The sequence below is a fragment of the Dermacentor variabilis genome, chromosome 7 (genome assembly GCF_050947875.1).
Source record: "Dermacentor variabilis isolate Ectoservices chromosome 7, ASM5094787v1, whole genome shotgun sequence".
NCBI classification, from domain to species: Eukaryota; Metazoa; Arthropoda; class Arachnida; order Ixodida; family Ixodidae; genus Dermacentor; species Dermacentor variabilis.
In genome coordinates this window covers 28,338,928-28,366,184 of record NC_134574.1, presented here as the reverse complement: position 1 = coordinate 28,366,184, position 27,257 = coordinate 28,338,928, and the positions used below count along the sequence as shown (strand labels likewise).

Here is a 27,257-nt window from a genome sequence, read left to right as displayed (position 1 = left end):
ATCTTCCCCTCCTCCGCAGCCTGCAGCTGGACCACTAACGTACGCTGACGCGTTCTCCTGACCTTACGCTCCTCCGGCTCATGATGCTTACTGGGCCACTGGCACCTTTTATGTGCCGCCGCCACCTTCACGCCCGATTTTCGTCCCTTACTCAGCCGCTGGAGCCCCTGTCGTCAACCCGTGGCGTACATCTGACAACCGGCCAATATGCTATTTCTGCCATTTTCTGGGCCACGTAGAACGATTCTGCCGCCGCCGTAGCCGCCGTTTACATGACAGTGGGGGCGCCTCAAGCTACAGGCCTGCTCGACTTCCTCGTCAGGACCCATCTAGCCTTCCTCCGAACTCATCTTACAGTCGCCTCCCTTTCGATGCACGCCGGTCAGATTCCCCACGTCGCGGATCCATTTCCCCAGCTGGTTCGCCGTCCCAGCCCAGCCCAAGAGTAAAACTAACAGTCGCAGTTGGAGAGGCAGGAACTGCGCTAACGTCGAACATTTCAAGGCCTCATTCTTCCCCGGCAAACGAAATTGAACTGTACGTAGACGGCGTCAGCGTAGACGCACTTACCGACACCGGAGCCGCCGTTTCTATTATTAGTGAGAAGCTTTGCCGCAATTTGAACGAAGTGACCAATCCCCTTACCTCTCTTTCTCTGCGTACGGCAACCTCGCATCACATTCAGCCTTCAGCGTCGTGCACAGCACGGGTTGTCATTCAAAGCGTTATGTATGTTATAGAATTTGTCGCCCTATCTCGTTCCTCACACGACGTTATTCTTGGATGGAATGTCATATCTGTCATTCAAGCTCTTATCGACTGCACTCATGCTGAACTTACGTTATCAGTGCCGTGCTTCGACCCTGACGACCATTCTGTTAAAGTTGTTGCCGCCTTTGACATCGATATCGCACCTTTCTCCGCCGCTCTGGTTCCTGTGTCATGTAACTCTGCTGCAAACTCATCTGTTCTGTCTACACAATCGGCCACTTGTGCGTGCCGCCGGAACTTTCTGCTTCCGTTTGCTGTCGTCACATTTTGCGATGGTTCTGCTGCCCTTTACGTGTGCAATCCGTCCGCCTGCCCATCACCCCTACTCCGCGGCGACTGCTTGGGTACCGCTGAAGCTTTCGATAGCGTTCTCCCGGCCACCATGTTTGGTGATACGGCATCACTTCCGATTGGTTCCGTCACTACACCCGCTGCGACTGATGCCCCTGTAGGCGTCTTCGCTCGTGCTGTCGACGCAGAACTCACACCTGCGCAGCAGACAGAAATCATCGGGCTCCTCCAACGTTTTCGCTCCTCACTTGACATTGACCAACGATCTTTGGGCCGAGCGTCCGCAGTCGTTAACCGTATCGACACCGGTCAACAAACACCATTGCGCCAGCGTCCGCATCGTGTGCCGGCTGCTGAACGCCGCATCATCGACGAGGGTGTTGACGACATGCTGAAGCGTGGCATCATCCAACCCTCTAACAGTCCCTGGGCATCTCCGGTTGTCCTGGTAAAAAAAAAGATGGCTTCATTCGGTTCTGCGTCGACTATCCCCGCCTTAACCGAATAACACGCAATGATGTCTATCTTCTGCCGCGCATCGACGATACCTTGGACTGTCTGCAGGGAGCGGAATTCTTTTCCTCGCTGGATTTGCGCTCCGGGTGCTGTCAAGTGCCAATAGCAGAGGCCGATCGTCAAAAGACAGCCTTCGTAACGCCGGATGGGCTATATGAATTTACTGTCATGCCGTTCGGCCTCTGCAACGCGCCTGCCACTTTCGAGGGAATGATGGACAACATTCTTCGAGGGCTGAAGTGGAAAACCTGCCTCTGGTATTTAGATGACATTCTGGTTTTTTCCACCGACTTTGCGTCGGGCCTCAGCCGCCTTGAGCAAGTACTTGCGTGCCTCTCCACTGCAGCGCTGCAACTAAATCTGAAGAAATGCCACGTCCGCGCTCGTACGCCTACTCTTCTGGGCCATGTAGTTTCAAAAGACGGTATCCTCCCAGACCCCACAAAACGTAGCGCCGTATCCGAGTTCCCTAAACCAATCACCATGAAAGAGCTTCGCAGCTTCATAGGCCTGTGGTGATATTTCCGACGCTTCGTCCGTAACTTTGCCTCTATTATTGCCCCCCAGACGCAGCTTCTCACCGGCAGTTCTGAGCCACCAGCCTTGTCCCCGGCGTGCGATGACGAATTCCAAGAACTACGACGCGTTCTCACCTCGCCTCCAGTACTGCGACACTTCGATCCCTCTGCTCCAACTGAGATCCATATGGACGCTAGTGGTGTCGGGCTCGATGCTGTTCTTGCACAACGCAATGGTGGCTTCGAAGAGTACGTCGTCGTGTGTGCCAGCTGCACTCTTACCAAAGCCGAGGCAAACTACTCGGTTACTGAGAAGGAATGTCTGGCCATCACTTGGGCTATCGGCAAATTTCGTCCTTATGTCTACGGGCGTCCATTTGACATCGTGACCGACCATCATTCTCTATGCTGGTAATCTTCACTCAAAGATCCAGCTGGTCGGCTTGCCCTTGGGCATTGCGCCTAAGAGAGTACGACATCCGCATTGTTTATCGCTCAGGCCGAAAGCATTAAGACGCAGACGCTCTATCCCTGTCACCCCTGCCCTCTGGTCCTGTCCACTCGTCTATTTCCATCTGCGGTGCCTTCACCCTCAACATTTCCGACACACCATCACAGCAGCGCAAAGACCCATGGATCTCTTCGCTTATTGACTTCTTGTCTAGCCAATCGCCAGTACCGATCTTTCGGACGCTTCGTCGCCAAGCCACGCACTTCACCATTCGGGTTAACCTGCTTTACCGCCGTAACTGCAATGCGAGCGGCCGCAAGTGGCTTCTTGTTATACCCTGACACCTCCGCTCCGACATCTGCGCACGTTCCACGACGACCCACACTGCGGCCACGCTGGGGTATTAAAGACATACTTTCGCCTCCAACTTCGGTGCTACTGGCCGGGTATGTACCGTTTCGTTTGCCAGTATGTCCGGTCATGCCACACATGCCAACGACGCCAGACGCCGCATCAACATGCCACCGGCCCCTTAGAACCTTTAGCGTGTCCCGTGTGCGCGTTCGACCGCGTCGGCATTGACCTATATGGTCCGTTTCCTAACACTCCAAGCGGCAACCGCTGGGTTACTGTTGCTATCGACCACCTCACGCGGTAGGCTGAAACTTCGGCCCTAGCATCTGCCACAGTAAAAGACGTCACCAGTTTTATCCTTCAAAACCTGATTTTACGCCATGTAGCACCTGGAGAATTACTGAGCGACCGCGGTCGCGTTTTCCTCTCTGACGTCCTTTTAGCATTGCTAAAGGAGTGTCGCATCATCCACCTTACTACCACAGCATATCATCCTCAAACTAATGGGGTGACAGATGCTTCATCTGACCACTCGAATTGGGATCGCATTCTACCTTTCGCCACCTACGCTTGCAATACCGCCACGCACATCACCACTGGGTTCTTCCCTTTCTTTCTCCTTTATGGACACGAACCTTCATGCACTATGGACACGATTCTACCTTACCGGCCAGATGCTTCAGAGTGCATGACTGTTTCTAGTGCGGCTGCTTGCGCCGAAGAATGTCACCAGCTCACTCGTTCGTTCATATCCCAGGACCAGTGGCGCCAAAAGCTTCCCTACGCTCCATCCTATACGGCGACGTGCTTTGCGCCTGGCTCGCTGGTCTGGTTGTGGGTCCTCTACTCCTCCAGGCCTTCCCTCCAATCTGCTCCCCAAGTACCACGGTCCTTATCGGGTACTGAAACAAACAACCGCGGTCAAATACCCATCGAGCCAATCGATACGCCTTCCGATCAGCGTCGTCGGGGCCAGGAAATTGTCCACGTCTCCCGGCTCAAGCAGTGCCATGACCCCCCGGCCCTCTCCTGTCCTTAGGTCCCCAGGATGGCTACTCTTTCGGTGGGGAGTGATTGTACTGAAGCATTGGGCAGTGAGCATGGTGCTGGTGTGCTGGCGCAAGAGAAGAAGACGACGAGAAGAGCTTGCTTCCCCGTTAAGATATAGCGCCTACCTGTTTAAGCCTAGCGCTACAACCTATAACTAGTGACCCTTCTGCTAGGCGAACACCCCCATTGCAACACACACACACACACAAATATATATATATATATATATATATATATATATATATATATATATATATATATATATATATATATATATACTTGACATATCTGCAACTGCAGGATACCAGGGTGTCGTAAGTAACAACTGAATAGTTGATGATTTCCATTGTGTGCCTCTTGCAATTCCTGTCAAGGCTTGGTTCTTTTCACCTTTTCGCGGAATGCACCCAGATTGCTCGACGGAGAAAAATGAAAGGCATGGTCTAGCTTTCTGAACAGTGTTTCTGATACTATGACTGACCTTGTGAATATCGCATAGCAGTGACCACCCCACCGTCAGCAAATGCTGTACCTGGGTCGACAAGCTCTCCTCCACTTGGTGATGGTGCTTTGATGAAGAGCTTCACAGCCAAACAGTGCGCCTATGCAGAAGGCAGAATACCCTCCTTCTAACATGAAGCATTGCTCCGTCGCACATGGCAATCACGAAAAACAACACTGAGGATAAGAAATTCAAGGTCACTGTCTAACGGTGGTTTTTCCTATACATGAACTTATGTAACACTGCAGAGAAGACAGGGAACAATCACTCTAGCCATTTAGTATCCCTGCGTCGCGTGGTATACAGTAGAAAGTTGTTAATGAAGCAGAATACCTTTACTACCATGGTGCCAACCGTAGCTAGTGTTTTACGATTTGTTGACTGTGTTCTCCGCTGTGAATAATTAGCCAGGTAGGGCTACTCAAGGGGCTGAGCCACGTTTTAATGTCTTCTTCACAGTGTCATGCATGTTCATGTAAGCAAAACTGCTACAGGAAGGGAAGCTCCAATATCTGGGCCTGAAAATTTTCTCTGGTGAGCCTTGTGCTTCAGCTATGATCCACACTCAAAGGTGGTTTAGCGCACTTGAACATTGAATTGTCTTGTTCCTACAGTAATATCACGGAGCACTCTTATCGTGTACACGAAGTGCTAGGCAGCTTCTAGACCCAGGTGCAACGTTTGCTTTTAACAGGGTGTTCGCACTGGGTTTCGACATCTCTCAGAAGCATTTACCGGCGTTGAACGTCGGTGGCATCTCAGGTTATAGAACTTCAAGGAGGTGGTGGCCTGCCGCTGTTACACAGTAAGTACATAAAGCCAGCCGTCAATTCAAGCAAATTCCTTGGAGTGTGGGAATTATCTTTTTTTTTTCAGCGCCAATCTCGGCACGTAGGTAAATGACAATTAGACCAGGCCAAGACGTCAAGTTTGCATCAGAGGTATGGGCTGGAGTTCATAGGATGTGCGGTCGGTGCTGTTTACAACATCCCACCGCCCGGCAGCAGCAATACGTAGTACAAACAGGCCAACTACCTCAGGAGTATCTTAGGAGACACGCACAGGCCCTTGACGAAAGATGTGTTAGCAACGTAACTCTAGATGTTGCTTTGTGCAGATCTAGGCCAAATGGTAAGCAAAGAACTATTCTCACGACAAAGTATCAAAGCAACGGTTCGCAGAATTGCTCGCACATACGCTAGCGTGTCGTCAGTTAATCTGCTAGGCAAATTGAAGCGTTCAGATCAACTACAGGAGCGTTCTGAGCAGGGCTGGTTGTTGCAATTTTAGAAGGGAATGGAACAGTGCACATATAGGATGAACTGAATACGTTTTTGCGCCCATTGCCTTCCTTTTTTCCTGGGAGTTGCGTTCACTCCCTTCCATATATTCATATATTTTGCTCGCCTGACCAGCAAACACAGCTGCGTGCTCTCGCTATAATTCGCCATTTTTGTATTGCCTTCTAATCTTGCACTTAACTAGGGGTGCGCGAATAGTGATTTTTGAGACGCCAATCAAATAATGGTAGAAGTGAATCGAACCGAATGTCGAATTCTTTTTAAACAATTATTAGCCGTTATCACAATTATTATAAAACAATGTTCACATCCCAGTATTCTTAAAATTAGAAATTATCTGTGATTTATGCAGTGCATTTTGAAGCATAGGTTATTAAAGGCAGAAGAAAAGGATTTGGAGTGAAGAAGTAGTCTCTTCAAATGCGCACGACTTTCAGAAAGAGCGAACTATCGCTGCACAGTCTGCGAAATGAGGCTACCTAAGCAGCGTGTACTGTTGTATCACGCAAGTTCTCATGTTTTATGACTATACTACGCCGGTGGAGTGAATATTTGCTGTAATTTTGCTGGAATGTTAAGTTGATTTCTGCGCGATTGATACTTGCCAATATTCGCATTTAAGAATGGCGATTATTTGATTTGGAAACCGAATAAAATAGGACATTATTTGATTCGTTATGCGAAAGTTTTAAATATTCGCGCACCCCTAAACTTAACTTATTGCGTAGATGAATTTTCACCTATTACAGTAAGCTGAACACAGACATAACAGGGGATAACAGTGAGCTTAGCAGTTTCTACACATGGTTTCCATGGAGCCTAAGCAAGACAGTGCTAGAGAAGAACGCGCAGGTGTATCTGCTTACTCATTAAGACAACTCTAGACAAACAATTATCTTATAGGTGCATGTTTTATCTGTTGCCGGAAATCCTGTATTACGGCGCTATTAGTGTTTGTCAAACACCACGCATATGTGCACCTAAATCAGGTATGAAACAATATCACTTTGAAGCCAACTTGCTCATGCTGAAATAACTGGTTGCCACAGGTAGAACAAAATGTCAGTTACCTTTTTGGATGCATCTTCATCAATTCTTCTAGATGCAGAGGCCTCATCCCATCCACCAACATTTGCAGTCAATGTCCATTAGGACTTTATATGCAATACCGATGTACGATAGAATGACACAGTTTACCACTACAAATGGCACCACCCAACAGAGTGCTTTGGCGCTGGTACTTGAAACAGACTCCCATGGCTGAGGAACTGAGCGCAAGGTGGCACCCATACACATAGTAAATCAATGAAGGGGGCTAATTGCTAGAAGTTCATGATCAAATTGCGCTAAGCATTGCACTGACGATTTTAGGTGAAGGACAGGACGTGGACGTACGTTCACGTCCTGTCCACTTAAAATCGTTAGTGTAACACTAAGCACAATATAATCATGAACTCATACATACTACACTGGTGCAACAGCTGCGTTTCAAATACTGATATCAGTCAGTTTTCGAGTTAAATTTTCCAGTTAAATCTCTCTCAAAAACTGTAGTCAATCGTCGCCTAAGCCTCCCCCTTACCGAATATCTCCTAAAATGATGCCGTCTACATGTTTTTACGCTCCTGTAATATCTAAAACGGCCACAAATAACGCAGGCCACGTATAAAAGCAGGCCACATAAAACAGGCCGCATATGGCGGTCTGCTTTCTACTCTTGGTATTTCAGCACACTGAGTTTGGACAAATAGTTTGCCCAAATGCCTACCTATTCTGAACGAGAAGAAAGGGGTTAACCGAGGGGCCCGATTTTTATGTCATATCATAAGAAGCCAGCAAACACTGACACCAAGGACAACATAGGGGAAATTACTTGTGCTTAATGACTGAAATAAAGAAACGATAAATTAATGGAATTTAAAGTGGATGAAAAAACAACTTGCCGCAGGTGGCAACCGAACCCACAACCTTCGCATTTCACGTGCGATGCTGTACCAATTGAGCTACCGCGGTGCCGTTTTGCCATCCACTTTCTTCGGTATTTATGTGTCCTATTAGAACCCTGGGAGTGTTAGCCACCGCCACCACTCACAGACATTGGCGGCGGACGTGGAACGTCCTTTATGCCGCAGGCGCCACCAGAACGTGATATTCTTTTGGAGGGTGGAGGCAACTGGTCAGTAAACCCACATATGCTAGCTGAAGGCATCAATGTTGCCGGATTCGAGACCCTCGTTATTTAATAAACGAAAAGAAAGGGGTTAACCGAGGGGCCCGATTTTTATGTCATATCATAAGAAGCCAGCAAACACTGACACCAAGGACAACATAGGGGAAATTACTTGTGCTTAATGACTGAAATAAAGAAACGATAAATTAATGGAATTTAAAGTGGATGAAAAAACAACTTGCCGCAGGTGGCAACCGAACCCACAATCTTCGCATTTCGCGTGCGATGCTGTACCAATTGAGCTACCGCGGTGCCGTTTTGCCATCCACTTTCTTCGGTATTTATGTGTCCTAGTAGAACCCTGGGAGTGTTAGCCAGCGCCACCGCTCACAGACATTGGCGGCGGACGTGGAACGTCCTTTATGCCGCAGGCGCCACCAGAACGTGATATTCTTTTGGAGGGTAGAGGCAACTGGTCAGTAAACCCACATATGCTAGCTGAAGGCATCAATGTTGCCGGATTCGAGACCCTCGTTATTTAATAAACGAGAAGAAAGGGGGTTAGCCGAGGGGCCCGATTTTTATTAGTCATATCATAAGAAGCCAACAAACACTGACACCAAGGACAACATAGGGGAAATTACTTGTGCTTAATAAATGAAATAAAGAAACGAGAAATAATGGAAATTAAGGTGGATGAAAAAACAAATTGCAGCAGGTGGGAACCGAAGCCACAACCTCGCGTGCGATGCTCTACCAATTGAGCTACCGCGGTGCTGTTTTGCCATCCACTTTCTTGGGTAATTATGTGTCCTAGTAGAACCCTGCGGGTGTTAGCCAGCGCCACCACTCACAGACATTGGCGGCGGACGTGGAACGTCCTTTATGCCGCAGGCGTCACGAGAACGTGATATTGTTTTGGGGGGTGGAGGCAACTGGTCAGTAAACTCACATATGCTAGCTGACGGCATCAATGTTGCCGGATTCGAGACCCTCGTTATTTAATAAACAAGAAGAAAGGGGGTTAGCCGAGGGGCCCGATTTTTATTAGTCATATCATAAGAAGCCAACAAACACTGACACCAAGGACGACATAGGGGAAAGAACTTGTGCTTAATAAATGAAATAAAGAAACGAGAAATTAATGGAAATTAAGGTGGATGAAAAAACAAATTGCAGCAGGTGGGAACCGAACCCACAACCTCGCGTGCGATGCTCTACCAATTGAGCTACCGCGGTGCCGTTTTGCCATCCACTTTCTTGGGTAATTATGTGTCCTAGTAGAACCCTGGGGGTGTTAGCCAGCGCCACCACTCGCAGACATTGGCGGCGGACGTGTAACGTCCTTTGTGCCGCAGGCGTCACGAGAACGTGACCTTTTTTTTGGGGGGGGGGTGAAGGCAACTGGTCAATAAATCCACATATGCTACCTGAAGGCATCAATGTTGCCGGATTCGACACCCTCGTTATGTAATAAACGAGAAGAAAGGGTGTTAGCCGAGGGGCCCGATTTTTGTGTCATATCATAAGAAGCCAGCAAACACTGACACGAAGGACAACATAGGAGAAATTACTTGTACTTAATAAATGAAATAAAGAAACGATAAATTAATGGAAATTAAAGTGGATGAAAAAACAACTTGGCGCAGGTGGCAACCGAAGCCACAACCTTCGCATTTCGCGTGCGATGCTCTACCAATTGAGCTACCGCGGAGCCGTTTTCCTATCCACTTTCTTGGGTATTTATGTGTCCTAGTAGAACCCTGAGAGTGTTAGTCAGCGCCACCACTCACAGACCTTGGCGGCGGACGTGGAACGCCCTTTATGCCGCAGGAGTCACGAGAAGGTGATCTTTTTGGGTGAAGTCAACTGGTCAATAAACCCCCATATGCTACCTGAAGGCATCAATGTTACTGGATACAAGACCCTCGTTATCAGATCGAACGTGATCACGTGAGAACGTGATCTTTCTTTTTTTGATTGAAGACAGCTGGTCAATAAACGGAAGGTTGCGAGTAAACCGAAGGCAATGCGAAGGTTGGGGTTCGGTTCCCACCTGCGGCAAGTTATTTTTTCATCCACATTAATTTCCATTAATTTATCGTTTCCTAATTTCATTTAATAAGCACAAATAAGTTCCCCTATGTTGTCCTTGGTGTCAGTGTTTCTTGGCTTCTTATAATATACCTATGCGGAAGCCATTATAAAGGTCTCCAAAAATTCCATAATTCTCTCTCCATGCTTGCAGCTTTAATTGCCTGCATTGCTAGCCATATATTACCGATGTAACGGGGAACAGCTCATACGAGTGAAATCTGCCCCCCCCCTCCCTGCCTTTATAAACTAGATTCATTCTTCTTTGCCACAAACTGCCTGGTATTAAGTAATGTCCGGTTTAATAGCTTATACAAACAGGCGGGTACAGTAGTAGAGCATAAGCTTCCAGATTTATTTTATGCGGACGACACTGTGTGGTTAGCTAAGAAGCCAATTTATTTGCAACATCTGGCGAATATCTGTGGACTGGAATTTGGACTGGAATTGTGGACTGGAAGTGGTCGATTTAGGCACCACTGGCCTCCTTGAAGCCCTGGAGTTCAGCGAGAATAGTAGCAAAGTAAACAAGTCCGCAATAGAGATTATCAAGAGGGGATCGGAAGTATGCGGAAGCAAAGTAGGGAAACGGCCAAAAACGGAGACGTACAAAAAGAAAATTCACAATAGGGGGTCAGAAAATTCGGTTGTGGGAATTTATCGGGAGTTTGTTGCCGTTTTCTCTTTTTTACATAGGCGGTATAATATCAAGGGGTAGGGGGCATGACCCACCGCCCAGTTCAAAACAGTACGCTCAGAACATCCCTTCGTCCATCCACCGCCACTGGACGACAACGCCATCGTCGGCTCCAATGGTGGTGCTGCGCTCCAAGGGTGACGCCTCGAACATCGGGGAAAATGGTGCCAGAATAAAAGAAAGCAAAGAAATTGAATTTTTACCTTCTGAGCGGTTTTCAGCTGCATAGATATATGGCTGTTTTTCTTCAGGCTTGATTACCTTCATCCACAGTTTCATTACTCTACAAGACAGAGAATATCAGCGAAATATCACTCAAATATCGATCTACAGCCAAGCTATTTGACAGTCTATTAACACGCAGTAAGCGCATTTTCTTCGGTTTCACATTACCTTCACTAATACGCAGCCGCTCCACATAACTTTGGAAGACCATCAATCCCCGTGATTCTTCGACTCCATATCTCTGTTAAATCAAGTCGGTATCGCCATTTCAAAACATACAGCTACTGAGACTCTTAACAACACATTTCGATCGGTCTTCACCAATGAAACTTGCAATAGCCCTCCAGCATACCCCCTGTTCAATCATGCATACATGGCTAGTATCAATTTCTATCTCCGTGGTATCTCCAAAATCAAGGACTCATTAAAAGTAACCTCATTTGCAGGAACTGACGTAATTATTCGCTAAATATTAATAACTACGAAGTATTGGCATATCATAATAAGCCAACAAACACTGACACCAAAAACATCATAGGGTGAAATACTTGTGCTTGATAACAATTAAACATATTAACAATTAACAATAAGCAATTAACGATAAAAAATAAGCAATTAACAAGAAATTATTGGAAATTAAAATAAATGTCAAAATTACTTGCCACAGGTGGGGAACGATCCCATAACTTTCGTAATTCGCTTGCGATGCTCTACCAATTGAGCTACCACGGCGCCATTACCCCATCCGCTTTCTCAAGTACTTCTGTTTCCTAGTAGAACCCTGGCAGTGTTAACCAGCGCCACCACTCATTGACGTTGGCGGCGGATGTGGAACATCCTTTCTGGCGCAGGCGTCACGAGAACATGATCTCTTTGGGTCACCCAAAAGATCCCGATCTCGGAAATTAGGCACCTCGGTTAACCTCATTTCTTCTCGTTTAAGCATATTATTAGAATCACTTTAGCGGAAATCTTCCAACAGTTTCTCGAATCAGGCTCTGTTCCTTTAGATTCGAAAATTGGCAATGTAATATATGTTCCAAAAAGTGGTTCAACCGACACTTAACGCCTCATTATCCTCACCAGTGTGTGTTTAAAAAATATGAGACCACGTTATTCACTCACACGTTGTCAAATTTTCTACTTCTGTCGATTTTTTTACTCCTAGCCAACACGGATTCAGCCAAGGCCAGCCTTGTGAAACTCAATTAGTCTTTTATTAATGATATCAGTTCCAATCTCGACAATAACATTCCAGTAGATGGCGCATTCCTCGATTATGAAAAAGCCTTCGAAAACATACCTCATACTCGAGTGTTGCCAAAGTTATCGTGTCTAAGCTTACACCCCTTAGTGCTTGTATGGATATGAGAGTTTCTCACCGATCGGCAACAGTTCGTTTCCGCCAAAGAAACCAATTGCACCTTGTGTACGGTCACCTCCAGTGTCCCAGAGTGACACTGGAGTGCCTACTTCCGCTACATTTTTAATTTACATCAATGACCTCCCCGCGTGCATCTCTTCAAACATTCGTCTATTCGCGGATGGTTGTTTCATTCACTGCTCCATCACTAATCCCACCGACAAACTGATGCTTCAGCGCCACCTTATAAACGTTGAAATTCGATGTGATAGGTTGCTCGTGGTTCCTAATATTCAGAAAACTTCCGTAATTTCTTTTCTTATTCGATAGGAATATGAAACTAATACGTACATGCCTAATGGTGAAGTCATTTGTTCAGTAAGTTCCTCCAAATATTTAAGACTTCACATTCCCCATGGCCTCACGTGTTCATCACAAGTCGATACATCACAAACAGAGCTTACCGCATCCTTGGCTAGCTGCGACGTAATATCGCCCTTTCCCCGCCCTCCGTTAAGTTATTAGCCTGTCAATTTCTTGTACAACCTCAGTTAGAATATGCTTGTGCGATCTGGGGTCCTCATAAACACAGCCTTAGCAGGACACTCGAGTCGGTACGAAATCGCGTAGCCAGATTCATCTTCTTTGACTACTCATATCATACAAGTGTCACTCAGTTAAAATAAAGGGCTAATCATCCCAAAGAAGAGAAGCGCCACAAAACATTCAGACTTTGCCTTTATCATAAGCTCTGACACACCTTCTCTCTCGACTACCCCCTTATCAAACCAGCATACCGTCCTTCAATCCGTATTAGCACGATAAAGCAGTTGATCCGCCACATCCTCGCACCCCAACGTCTCATCTTAATTCCTTCTCTTAAGGGCCTCATTTTACTTATGTGAACGTGACATTTGTGAGAACGTTTGATGGTGTTGAATTTTGTGTCGAAAAGGATGACGATAAAGGAACCAGAAGGCGATCCAAGGATGTGTGGTATGGTATGATGAACTTTATTTAATGTCCTGAAGATCAACCCTTAGGTTGATGCAGGCGGCTCCCACGTTGGTACAGTAAGGTTTAACCTTACCGCCGTATCGTAGGCCTTCTGGACGGCCTGTACTTGATCGAAAAGAACTCCACTGTGTAGGACTCGCCGCCACCAATCTCTCTCTTTGTCACAGTTTGTGAAAGTCACAGGACACTGCCAAAGCATGTGATCCGGAGTAATGATGCCATTACACTTCTCGCAATTGATTGGTAGCTCTCTTTCAGGATATAGCTTATTAATAAAGTTTGGACTTGGATAAGTTCGTGTGTGCAACAATCTGAGTCACCGCTTGAGCTCTATTAAGCTTAGCGTGTGTCACTGGGAATTCCCTTCTGCTCATGTAGCAATGCCTCGTGATTTCATTATGTGTAACAGGTCCCTGTTCTCCTCCGGTATATTAATGTCCTGGTCGCGTAGTGCACGGATAGTAAGTCTTCGCGCAGCTGCGTTAGCCATCTCGTTTAAATTCATCCGGGATGGATCGACAGGCCCCATGTGTGCAGGAAACCAGTGGATTTCAATCTCTTTGCTGTCCCACTCACCGATCAGCTGGGCAGCCCTTTTTGTTACAAAGTCATTGGTAAAGTGTCTAATAGCCATCTTAGAGTCACTGTAAATCTTCGTCCACTGATTATTCCTTAAAGCCAATGCTATCGCTACTTGTTCCGCGACTGTCGTGTCTTTAGTCATGATTGTAATATCATCCCGAGTGAGACCATCTGCATCTACTACTACTGCCGTAAAGGCTTTGTTTCCTCTGACCCATGCAGCATCTACAAAAGTCGCATGTTCTCTGTCGTGTTCTATCTCTTGCAGGAGAGCTTTGGCCCTTGCCTTTCGTCTTGCCAGGTTGTGCACCGGGTGCATATTTCTGGGGAAAGGAGTCGTCTTGATTATCTCTCTTATGCTATCTTTTAGTGCTACTCTGCCTTCACCTAAAATTTTGGATTCGGTTGGGCACCACCCTACCTCTTCTAGTATTGCTCTACCTGGCTTTCTTCCAGACACCAGAAATTTCAGAAATTTCCAGAAATTTGCTGAGCTTCCATTATAATGGCTATTGTGCTGTGGAACCCCAGTTTCAGTAACTTATTTTCCGTCGTGTTACTGGGTAACCCTACTGTTGTTTTGACTAGTCTTGAAATTATTCTGTTCAACTTGTTTAGCTCTGTCTGTGTCCAACTGAACATCCCAGCTACATAGGAGAAGTGACACAAGGCGAAAGCGTGGACCAGTCTCATGGCGCTCTCCTCTCCCAGTCCTCTGTGTCTGTTAGTGATTCTCTTTAGCAGTCTTATTACCTCCACAGTCTTGCTTGTGATGTGTCGTATTGTTCTTCCGTTTGCCCCTTTTGCCTCCAGGTATAACCCTAAGACTCTAATGTATTCTACATGCTTAATAGATTCGCTTGCCTTCGTGGTTAGTACTAACCTGGGTTCTTCGTCGGGAACATATCCCCTCGGTTTTCTACCCTTTCTTCTGTTCTTGAGTACAAGGAGTACAGACTTATTAGCAGACCATTAGACTCCCATGTCTTCTAAAATACACCCTACCTCATAAATGCTCTTCTGAAGTCTGCTTTCCGCATGTCCCATACTTCCATCAGCGGTCCATATAGTCACATCGTCTGCATAAATGGTAAAGTGAATGCCCTCCATCCCTTTTAATCCCTTCGCCACTTTTGACATGGCCAGGCTGAAAAGCATAGGTGACAAGACCGACCCTTGTGCTGTCCCTCTGTCACCGAGATACATCTTCTTTGATTTAACATCCCCGAATCTAAGGTGAGCAGAACGATTGCCAAGGAAGGTTTTGACCACTTCTTAGAGTTTTCTCCCCAATTCCAGTTCGGAAATAACTTGAAGTATTGCTCTATCCTTAATTCTGCCAAAAGCTTTTTCGACATCCAACCCCAAGAGAGCTCGAGTGTTTTTGGGTTTAGCTAGTATCAGATTTACGGTAGGATGTCATTGTCCTCCACATATTTTTTTTAGTCTGTTCAATATTACATGCTCCATTGTCTTTCCTAGACATGATGTTAACGAAATTGGCCTTAGTATATTCAAGTTGAGTTGCTTGCCCGGCTTTGGTATTAAGATAGTACTGGCCGTCCTCCATTCTTCTGGATATACCCCATCTTTCAATAGTTCATAATTGTATGTGGTGAGATATTTTATTGATTCGTCGTCCAAATTCTTAAGCAATCTGTTAGAGATGCCATCCGGGCCAGCTGCTGACCTACTATTCCGATCATACAGTGCCGTGCGTACCTTACTTTCGGTGAATTCCTGATCCATATATTTGCATTCTACCCCTAAATAGTCGGGATAGCTCACATCCTGATCCTCTTTCCTGAGAGGTAAGTATTTAGTAGCCAATCGCTCCATTATGCTCTCTGCGCTTGCAGTCTGACTTTCCTGGTGTACCAGTTTTGCCGCTGCCGTACGTCTGTTCGATTTAGTGCCTTTTTCGTTGAGCAGATGCCTGAGCAGACTCCAATTGCCTCCATGTTTTATCCTTCCGTCTACACATTTACACACCTCATCCCATTTTTGTTTCAGTAAATATCGTGCGTGTTCCTCTATATTCCTATTGAGATGAGCAATTGGTTTTGTAAGTCACCTGTTTAAGCGTTGTGATTTCCATCTTTGTAAAATTGATTGCTTGGCTTGGATCAAATGCGCCAATCTACGATCAATTTGTTCGACCTCTTTCTCTGTCTCTATAGCATTAGTTGCTGCATTCAAGTCGTCCCTTAGCTGAGCCACCTACTCTTGTAGTCTGAGGCACCCCTTTCTATCTGTGTCTGCTCTGTCTTTTCTGATTTTTCTGAAGTGATGCCAGTCTATGTGAGTGAAATGTTTTACCTCCACCCCCTTCGTTACCACCATTATGTGTAGTATATAATGGTCGCTTCCTAGGTCCGTACCAGAGTTGATCCAGTCTGCCCTGGGTAAGTTATAAGTGGAGGATAAGTCCTGGGTAGGTCTCTACACATTGAACTGCCACTCCTGGTAGGAAAGGCTGGGTCCGTGACAAGAGAAAAGCCTAAGTCCGTGGCGAGATGCCAGATTCCTTCCGCTTTCTTACTACTCCAGCGGTAACCACAAAATTGGTGCGAGACATTTGGGAGCTTAGGCGGCTGGCTGGGGAAGGGCGCACTCTCGCCGACTGAAAGGGTAATCAAAATACTCAGGTATTGATAGCGCTCGTGCTGTCAACTAGTCTGACCAATGATCAGCTGAACAGATGACACCATTTTTAGTGGTGCGCCGGATATTATAGGAATAATCAGTTCCGTTTTTGCATGCTTCGTATTATATATATATATATATATATATATATATATATATATATATATATATATATATATATATATATATATATATATATATATATATATATATATTGGTTTCAGCGCTAGTGGGCCAAGCGCTCTTGCACGGGGAGAGAGAGAGAGAAGGGAAGACGGAAAGGCGGGGAGGTCAACCAGACTGAGTCCAGTTTGCTACCCTACACGTGGGGAGGGGGAGGCGTAGGATGTCTATAGTCGGGCACTCAAGTCTGTTGCCCTCGGGTAGCGACAAAGCACTCGAACTGCTTTCTGGGATAATGAACTGTGAGGCCAGGCTCCCAAGATCTTCGCTTCCGTAAATGGCCTGTCATCCAGTCTATTTAAGTCATACTGGAGAGCCTCACGGTGATTATCGAAGCGAGAACAGTGGCACAGAAGGTGACTGATGGTCTCTTCACACTTGCACTGAGCGCAGATTGCACTCTTGCACTCTTGTACGGTGATGGCTCTTGTTCTACGGAGCTGTCACTGTCCTGACCGTTGACGTTGCACTGCTCTGAGCTCTACCAAATAACCACCTTTAGAATGAGTTGAATGTGCTGGGTAAACTCCGACAACCATCCTGGAACTCCGGTCTCATACTCTAACATCTACCATGCCCCACTACGCCTCCCAGCAAACGCCTCCTCCCGCACGTACCGCGTGTCCCGGGGTGCGTCGTGACCGCAACCCTCCTATCTACACTGGAGTGGACGATACTCACTTGTACGAATGACTCACGGCATACTAAAGGCCAAGCGCCCATAACAACTGGGACGAAGCGGCCAAACTGAGCCATGTTCTGTTCTACCTGGCTGGTGTGTCCAAACTGTGGTATAATAACCATGAAACAGAGTTCCAGACATCGTCTGAAGACTTCCCTCGCCGCTGTATTTGGTCGCCCTGCTGTTCGCAAGATGCGTGCCGAGCAGCGTTTGCCACAACGAGCACACCAGCCAGGTGAAGCATTCACCAGTTACATTGCAGATGTCCTGAACTTAGGCCGGGATGTCAGTTCGACCATGGCGGAGTATCATCGAATCGAAAGCGTCCTGAAGGGCATAGAGAACGACGCCTTAACATGTTGCTAGCCAAAAAATACCCGATTCGTGGCCGAAATTATCACACTGTGTCAGTGCTATGAAGAACTACGCATGCAGCAGTCACTGAGCCGTCGATCTCTACCGCGTGCCGAACCACTTGCTGGATTGGATGCCATATCGGACCAAGCAACTTTGCTAACAGAAATTAAGGCGTTCGTCCGTGAGAATATTGCCCAGCAACTCTCAATGATAGATTTTGCGCAGCCGCAGCCGGTACACACGCCAACGCCGAGTTTTGCGCCTCCGCTTTACCGCGCTAGCGCAATAAATCAACGAGATTTTGCCCGAGCACCATCAGCACGTTCCTACGGCTGTGCCTCACAGCTACACCGAAGTAATGGCCAGGCCCTAACAGATCCCGACAGCTGCGCCAATAAGCTACGCGGAAGTCGTCACCCAGCCCCACCAACTCCCTCAACGGGGACCTCTCACGTATGACAATCTCCTAGCTATGACTTGACAACAGCCTGACCTGCAATTACTTCACCAGCCACGCTATCCAACGCGTCCTCCCCCATGAGTGGGACCTGCCGCAGATTTGGTGGCGTACACAGGTCAATCCACCGAAATCTATTGCGTGTGGCTACGCAGGCCACGTCGCACGCCACTGTAGTCGCGTGCCGTCGCGTAGCACAACACCATATGGGTACAATCGTATGGTGGGTTCACCGCGCCCATATTACAACTACAAACCTCGGGCTTCGTCGTCACCATGCCGCTGCTCTGCTAACATCTGCCGCTCATCTTTTTCACGTCGACGCTCCCCATCACCAGTGCGGCCTTGTGAAGCAGCTAGGGAAAAGGAAAGCTAATCGTCGCAGTCAATGAGGCAAGGGCTGCAACGCCGTCGGAACGTGAAAGTCCTCAACCTAGCCCGACCAATGGGATAGACGTGTTAGTTGGCGTGCGCACATATGCCCTCGTGGCCACCGGGGCTGCTGTATCAGTTATGGACACAAAGCTTTGTCGTTCCCTTCCAAAGGATCACGACGCCCCGTGCTGGAGCCTCCTACAGCACACCAGGCACAGTCTCTTCCACCGATAGTGGCGTGCTCCACTCGTGTTCACATCGAGGACGTTGTATACGCCGTCCAATTTATTGTTATTTCATCGTGCTCCCACGAATTTATCCTGGGGTGGGAGGATGCCGTCATTCATTGTGCACGGGTCTAGCTAGAACTGTCCCCGATCTTAGATATGACGCTTGCTGATAATGCTCCTTTTGCGAACAAACTACTCGTCAGGCACCACACCACCGTGCTTCCCAACTCGTCAATGATTGTCTCTATGTATTGCAGCAACCTCTCTGACGCCGTCGCACTACTTTCTCCATCTGGCCCATTTAAACATTGTGAGGTCTGCTGTTGCCTTTTGCGACAGTGAACGTCATACACGGCTCAACAGCTATTTTCGTCTGTAACCCCTTCGCATACCCTGTGATGCTGCTTCAAGGCGAATAACTTGTCTATGTGGAAGTGATCGACAGCGTACGAATTAGAGATGTTCCCGAAAACACGTCCTGCGCCAGTTAGAGCACGCTCTGTGCTCTCTCTAAGTCCGATGCTTTGCCCACAGATGCGTTCGCTTGATCTATTGCCGATAGCATCACCCCAGCTCGGCGTTCTCAGCTTCTGCGCAAATTAGAAAAAAATTGTTCTCCTTCTGATGTTGAGCAACCTTTCCTGGGCCGGAGGCCTCCTTTCATACACCATGTTGACACTGACACCCAATAGCCATTGCGGCAACGCCCATATCGCGCCTCTGCCGCAGAAAGTCGTGTGATTAATGAGCAAGCAGACGAAATGATTCGCCGCGAAGTGATCTGACCCACAAACCGTCCATTGTCATCTCCTGTCGTCTTCGTTACGAAAAAAGGTCACTCCGTACGGTTCTGTGTAGACTATTGGCGCCTGAAAAAGATCCCTCCCAAATATTTATGCTAGTGCAGCAACAACAAACGGGTGTTGCGGGAAAACTGGTTATCCGGTATTCAATTTACTGGTTATTAGAATTTGAAAACCGGATAACCGGAGTGATCGGTTATGCAATTGGCAATTCGGTTATCACTAACCGCATATTCGGATAGCAGGTTATTCTGATACCCTGGTGTTTGTTCATCTGTACTTTTGCCCAAATTACCTGTGTTGCTCTTTTGTATTAGATTTGTAGATATTATTGCAACCGCTCGTGCAAACATGATATTCAGTCTTCTTAGCCTCCTTGCCTTCCGTTTTAAATTTATCTTTTGGAACTCCTTTGCTCTCTAAAATAGTACTACACTTCCTCCACCTCAAACAATTCCAAGCACCAGCTAGTTTAGTCGAAGTGCAAGTCAATTTAATGCCAGCGCCAAATAATTTCTTTTACATGCGACGTATTTTATTCCTAACGCCAGTCAATTAAATCCAAAGGTGCATTTACGGAGGTGTTTTACAAGTTCGAAACAATGACGAAATGTTATAATTTTTGGCCGACCATACAATACTGAAGAGCTTTCTTGAATAACATTCTCATATGACTACAGAAATACCTTTCCTGCGCTGTGCAGTATCGAAATATCGAAAACGCTTGGCTTTCTGAGGCGCAACTTGCAAAATTCATACGCCACGTGAGTAAATTAGCATACCTGACGTTCATACGCCCGCAATTAGAATTTGCATCCGCTGTATGGTCACCACACCAAGAATATTTCATAACCATGCTGGAACGCATCCAGTACAGAGCTGCCCGATATATAACTCGGAATTTTGAACGAAAGTCAAGTATAACGCTGATCAAGCTCGATATTTCGTTACAGCCCATAGACACCCACTGCAAGGTTTCTTTGCTCTGTCTATTTCAGAGGCATGTTCCTTCCGATAAGCCATGCATATTACCCCTCGAAACCCCGCCCACGTCCTCAAAATTACATAATCATTTTAGCTTCAAGGGAATTTTCGGTAAAACCACTCCTGTCAATTTACCGGCTGTACCTCGTGCCATATGCCACTGTAATGGTCTTCCCGATGATGTCGTCTGGATAACTGATCGTAAAATATTTCGTGAACGCCTGTGCCTGCGAATTACATAATCTCCTTGCTCTTATATATCTGCTATGCTTGATCATGCTGTGCTTTGCTTTCTTTTTTAGTTCAGTCATTGTCTTAGGTTTATATTTCAGTTGTTTCGATTGTACTTAACCGTTCTTTGTTTCATTGCCCCCTTACTCAATGCCCGACAGGGCCTGTAAGATGTTTTCTAAATAAAATAAAATAAAATAAACATCAAGTAACTTTAGCCACACTATAGATAATTATCAACTACGCCGACATGTATATCAAATGAGCGGGATAATCAAAAGCTATGCGATGGTGTACACGTAGTTGATGTCAAATCACGTGGGAAAGGGTGTCACCTCACATCGCGTATCTTTTGCTAGCCCATGCGTAATTCCCAAACATACTGACATGGATATCAAACGATCCACCTTCATACAAGATCAGCCTTAGTACGCACTTTGCGTACTTCAGACCACGTGGAAAAAGAGTCTTGTGACATCACGTAACTTAAGCCAGGCCGTAGATAATTACCAACGATGCCGACATGAATATCAAACGAAGCAGCGGTGTTGCCCTCGGTGCGGTCCTAGCACAGCGGAAAGAAGGGTTTCCTAAATATTTTGCGGCACATGCAAGCCGTATCCTTACTAAAGCCGAGACCAATTACTTCGTCACGGAAAAAGAATGCCTGGCGATCATCTGGGTGATTACCAAGTTCCGGCCCTATTTGTATGGTGTCCAATTTAATGTCGCCACGGAGCACCATGCACTATGCTGGCTGTCGCCATTGAAGGATCCCTCAGGCCGTCTCGCACGCTGGGCGCTTCGCTTACAGGATTACGATATCCGCGTACTGTAACGCAACGGACGCCAGCATGCTGATGCTGACGCCCTCTCACGTTCTCCCTTGCCAGAGACGACAATGCCTGCTGTGCAATATCCCAGCTTGACATTTCTTCCGTCGACATTTGGACCATCGCTTCTGAGCAGCGCAAGGACCCCTGGATTGCCTCCATCATAGACTGCCTTTCTGATCCTTCATCGCAGCCAACCACTCGTGCATTGTGCCGCCAAGCTCGCCATTTCGCTATTCGCGACAACCTGGTTCACCGACGCAATTACACCTCTGACGGCCGCCAGTGGGTACTAGTTGTACCTCGAAGCCTGCGTTCTAAAATCTGCGCATCGTTCCACTCTTATTCACAGTGTGCTCCCTCGGGACTTTTCAAAAAAATAGTCGTGCTTAATAAATAAAATAAAGAAACGATAAATTTATGGAAAGAAATGTGGATAAAAAAAGAACTGACCGTAGTTCGAAAACGATCTCACAGCATTCGCATGCGACGGTTGGGATTTCATGATTTCATTTATTAAGCGCAAGTAATTTCCCCTATGTTGTCCTTGTTGTCAGTGTTTGTTGACTTCTTTTGATATTGCGTTTGATTTATTTTCACCTTAAAAGCCCGGAGGCATTACATAAGGCAGCACTTTATCCCTAGTGACAATGTTAGAACAAATTTGCAGAACAGTAAAGAGGCAACAATAAACAAAAAAGAAGCCAGGAACAATCGCGAAAAATGGGAAACATCATGTTAGAGTAAGGGTAGGTGGGATCGGTAATTAAGCAATGTGGTTATATAAAACTTCGCGGAAAGTTTTATGGTCAGTACATGTAACGATATCTGCTGGAAGATTCTTGCAATGGGTTATTGTGTCGGGGAAGAACGAAGTGCTTATGGCAAATTATCGGGTGTTATTGTTTGCTATGGGACGGCTGTGGCTTAAGCAAGAGGATGTACGTAAGGGTGGATTTAATAGTGGATACCTGAAGTGCGGATGATAATAAAAGGTGTGAAGCAAGAAGACAAATGCGATCATCCCGCGCGAAGCAAGCGATCGAAGTTAGAGTGTACGTTTTAGTGCGGTTATGCTGGTTTCACGAGAGTACTTTGAAGTTAGAAACCTAACAGCGCGATTTTGCATTGGTTATATGTCATAGGTAAGATATGATTGGGAAGGGCGCCAGGTAAATCACGCATATTCCAACTGCGGACATACGAATGTTAGATATGCCACTTGTTTTTCTGGTGATGCGGCTTACAGGTTGCGTTTTAAATATCCAAGTAATACGTGAAGTATTATAACAGATAGTGTCAATATGAGTTGCCCATGATAGTGTCGATGTCATGTGAACGCCGAGATATTTGTACAATGGGGCATGATTGATAGGAGCCGAATTTATTATGCAGCTTTGACTGATTAAGCTCTGGTAGCGAGTGAATGACAGCGCTTTGCATTTAGTAAGGTCAAGCGGCATGAACCATTTCTCGTACCATACTGCGATGGAATCGAGATCCTGTTTTAGTGCAGTGATGTCATTCAAACCTTTGATAGGGGAATATAGGACGCAGTCATCAGCGAAAAGACGTGATTTATTCCTAACGTTAGTAGGTAAGTCATTGACGTAGATGAGGAAAAGTAGAGGCGATAAACCTGCGCCGTGTGGCACACCCGATGATACGCTGCTAAGCGATGAATTATGGTTATTTGCGGAGGTAAACTGTGTGCGCCCTTTTAAGAAGAAATCGGGCCCCTCGGTTTTCGCCCTTTTTTCTCGTTTAAAATATTGTTACGGGAAGGGAAACAAGAAGGTGCCATGATGTAGAGGAAGATGAAGACTGGCCGTTGCCTGAACGCCATATACAGCAATTGTATACATAAGGTATTTTACACTCGTGAGCCTGCTTTCTTCCTGCAACATTCTCGTGGAAGGTTAGCGATACAATCGCGGAACTTCGCAGCCGACGTCATCGACCTTGCGGCACAATGCCAATCAACCGACACAAGCGACAACCCCTCAGTAGCACGTGCCAACGGTCATGCTCTCTCATCCGCGGGACCCGGGGAAATTTTGTGGCACGGACAACGCCGACGTCGAGGACTGGCTTGTGAAGTACAAGCGAGTGTGCGAGAACAACAGGTGGGATCTAACAATGATGCTAGCACACTTGATATTTTATCCGAGAGGAACTGCGAATGAATGGTACGATAAACATGAAGCTGACCTAACGAGCTGGGATGTCTACAAAGACAAAATGCTAGACCTGTTTGGCAGACCTGTCGGTCGTCAGCTGGGAGCAAAAAATATCTTGCGTGCCGCGTTCAGACGTCCACAGAATCCCATGTCGTGTACATACAGGATTTGCTGACCCTCTGTCGCAAGACTGATAACAACACGACCGAGGCTGACAAGATTGGTCACATGCGATAAGGTAGTACAGACGATGCCTTGAATCTACTGATGTGTAAGGATTGTGACACTGTGCATTCAATTATAAAGGAATGCCGGGGTTTCGAAAAAGCGAAGGGCCACCGCATCGCTCAAAATTTCGACAGATTGAGCAATACCGCCGCGACATCTTCTTGCAAAGACCCGCCGCGGTTCATTCAGCCGACAGGATCGGTAGATATAACAGGCATCGTTCGCCGTGAGCTTCAGGCCATCACCCGGCTCCAGTTCTTTGCGACTGTCGAGAAAGCGTGCACGCTATCTCCCTTATACTAGCCATCCTTCGGGAGGAAAAATGAAGATTGGGCATTCCATCTCTCTGCTCGGTCCGCCATACAAACACCTACCAGATTTATCCGGCCGCTCACTCCCAGACGCAAAGCTTCCTGCCACTCCGTCGCAACGCAGCTGACTGCCGCACAGCGGATGATACATCCATCTGTGCTAATTGTTCTGGTATTGGGCACATCACCCATCATTGCCGCAACCACTGGTTGTCGCCTCTTCGGAGGTCGTCTCCGAGTCACCACCGCTAAGTGCCAGACAATCGTACTTTCTCGCGCTATATGCCCACTAGGAACATCAACGCCGACAGTGCTCCACCCAGATTCAGCCGCTCCCCGTCTCCGCAAGGTCGTAGGTCCCGTTCGCCTCTCGTTAACCGATATTCGTCCCCTTCTGCAACCGGTCACTTCGCGTCGGGAAACTAGGTGGTGCAGCTCCCAGAGGTGAAGTTGCAACTCCGACCCGGCCCACAAATCCTCTGTTCACCCTGCTTACATCTGGAAACCTACTGGACGTTGAGGTTGATGGCGTTCCTGTTACATCTTTCGTTGACACAATAGCGTGGCTTTCAGTTATGAGCGCTGCTCTCCACTGAAGGCTCAAAAAGGTTCTGACGCCCGCCGTACCGTGCACTGTGTTAGTAGCCGATGGGAGTACTTCACCTGTTCTTGAAATGTGCACAGCACGTGTGACGATAGGCGGCCATTTTACCGTTGTTTTATTTATCGCCCTTGAGCACTCTCCGCACGAACTAATTCTCGACCTCGATTTCCTTTCGAAATACTCTGCCCAAATTGACCACTCCGCAGGTGTGGTACAGTTGGATCTGCCGCTTCCTGCCGAAGCAACAACTTGTGCTTCACACCGTTTATGTTCTACTGAGTTTGCAAGGCTGTCTACACAGGCGGCTGCAAATGTCCTCCTGACGCCCTGTCCTCCCGTACCTGATGGCGAGTACGTCGTGTCGCCGCTTACTGGCGTGGTTTTCTCGCGCGATATTGCCTTACCGACCACCTTAATCCGTATCCGCGAAAATTCCGCTTGCATTCCAATCCTCAGTTTCGGATTTTCATCGCATGTGCCGCCACATGGTATTGCCATAGCGCATATCACTCCTTTAGAAGAATTTTAATTTTTTTCTTTGACCTCTGAACCATTTCTCAGTACCAGCGGACCTTTGTCGCCCACGCCAGGGGACGATGTTTGTAAGATGATTTCCCCTGACCTTCCTTCCTATCAAACAACAGCTCTTCGTCACCTCCTGTCATCATATCGGTATAATTTTATTTGTCTGACCGTCCACTGGGGCAGACATCTGTTCTGACGCATCGCATCAACACCGGTAACGCCAGCCCCGCTCAGAGGCGGCCATATCGTGCATCCGCAACATAAAGTGCCACCGTACAGAAAGAGGTAGACAGGATGATGGAAAAAAGATATAATTGAACCTTCCAGTAGCCCGTGGAGTCACTTGTTGTATTAGTAAAGAAAAATGTCAACTCGAGGTGCTTCTGCGCTGACTACCTTCACGTCAACAGGATAACAAAGAAGGATGTTTATGCCCTGCTTCGCATTGATGGCGCTCTTGACTGCCTTCACCAATCCCAAAACTTTTCATTTTTTGACCTCCGCTCCAGGTATAGGCAGATTAGCGTCGATAACAGGGACCGCGGGATAAGCGCCGTCATCACCCAGGACGGTCTGTACCAAATGAAAGTCACGCGCTTTGGATTATGCAATGCGCCAGCTACATTCGAGCGCATGATGGACTCTCTCTTGCGCGGCTTGAAGTGGTCTACAGGCCGCTGTTACCTCGACGATGTGATGGTTTTTTCGCCGAACATTGAGAACTACGTGCGGCGCCTCACGACTATACTCTCCGTGTTTCGCAGGGCTTCCCTTTAACGAAACTCCTCCAAGTGCCATTTTGGTCACCGTGAAATTAGTATGCTCGACCATCTCGTAAACGCCACCGGAATCCAACCTGTTCCAGAGAAAGTTCATGCCATGTTCAACAAATGTTCACCTTGTTCAACAAACAATATTCATAGTTTTCTGGGCTTATGCTCTTATTTCCGGTGATTTGTGAAAAACTTTGCCCATATCGCTCATCCTCTCACTGACTTTCCTAAGCAAGATATGCCTTCCTCTTGCGGAGCACTGCAGTAGAAAGCCTTCTCTACCTTCATTGAGCGGCTTACAATTTCCCCGATTCTCTCGCACTTTTACCCTTCTGCACACACTGAAGTACGAACTGAGGCGAGTGGTCATGGCATCAGCACTGTCCTCGCTCTGCGTCAACAGGGCCAAGACCGTGTCATTGCTTACGCCAGCCACCTTCTTTCCATGCCTGAGCGAAATTACTCCATTACTGAGAGGGATTGTCTCGCGTTCATAGGGGTGGTCGCAAAATTTCCGCCGTACATTTTCGGTCCGAGCCGAACATCAAGCCCTCTGCTGGCTCTCCTCTTTGAAGGACCCGACTCGACGCCTTGCACGTTAAGTATTGCATCTACAGGAATATATATTTTCTTTTGTGTATAAGTCAGGGCAGCTGCATAAAGACGCTGACAGCCTGTCCGGCAATCCCGTGGATCAACCGGATGATACCGATGTAGACTCAGACATCAGTACTCTTTCCCACTCCGGCTTCTTCCATATTGGCCACGAGCAATGCCAAGATCCTGTTATTCGAACACTTATGGAACGCCTAAGCTTCTCGCCCAGTGACCCATCCCTCCGGATGTTCACCGTGCGCGATGGAAAATTATGCCGTCGTATCTTTCGTCCTGATGGCTCGGAGCTCATTCAAGTCGCCCCCAAGCACTTCCGACTGGCGTGCTCCAGCAACTTC

The 27,257-nt window shown here is 47.1% G+C and overlaps 1 protein-coding gene across 1 annotated transcript in view; it reads right to left on the bottom strand.

Moving 5' to 3' along the window:
• LOC142588992 (uncharacterized) overlaps positions 1-27,257 on the bottom strand; it is a 172,721-nt gene that overhangs the window by 94,925 nt on the left and 50,539 nt on the right. Inside the window, exon 4 of the mRNA XM_075700786.1 lies at positions 10,919-10,998. Within this exon, the coding sequence (XP_075556901.1) occupies positions 10,919-10,998 (80 nt within the window). The remainder of the gene's footprint in view (positions 1-10,918; positions 10,999-27,257) is intronic.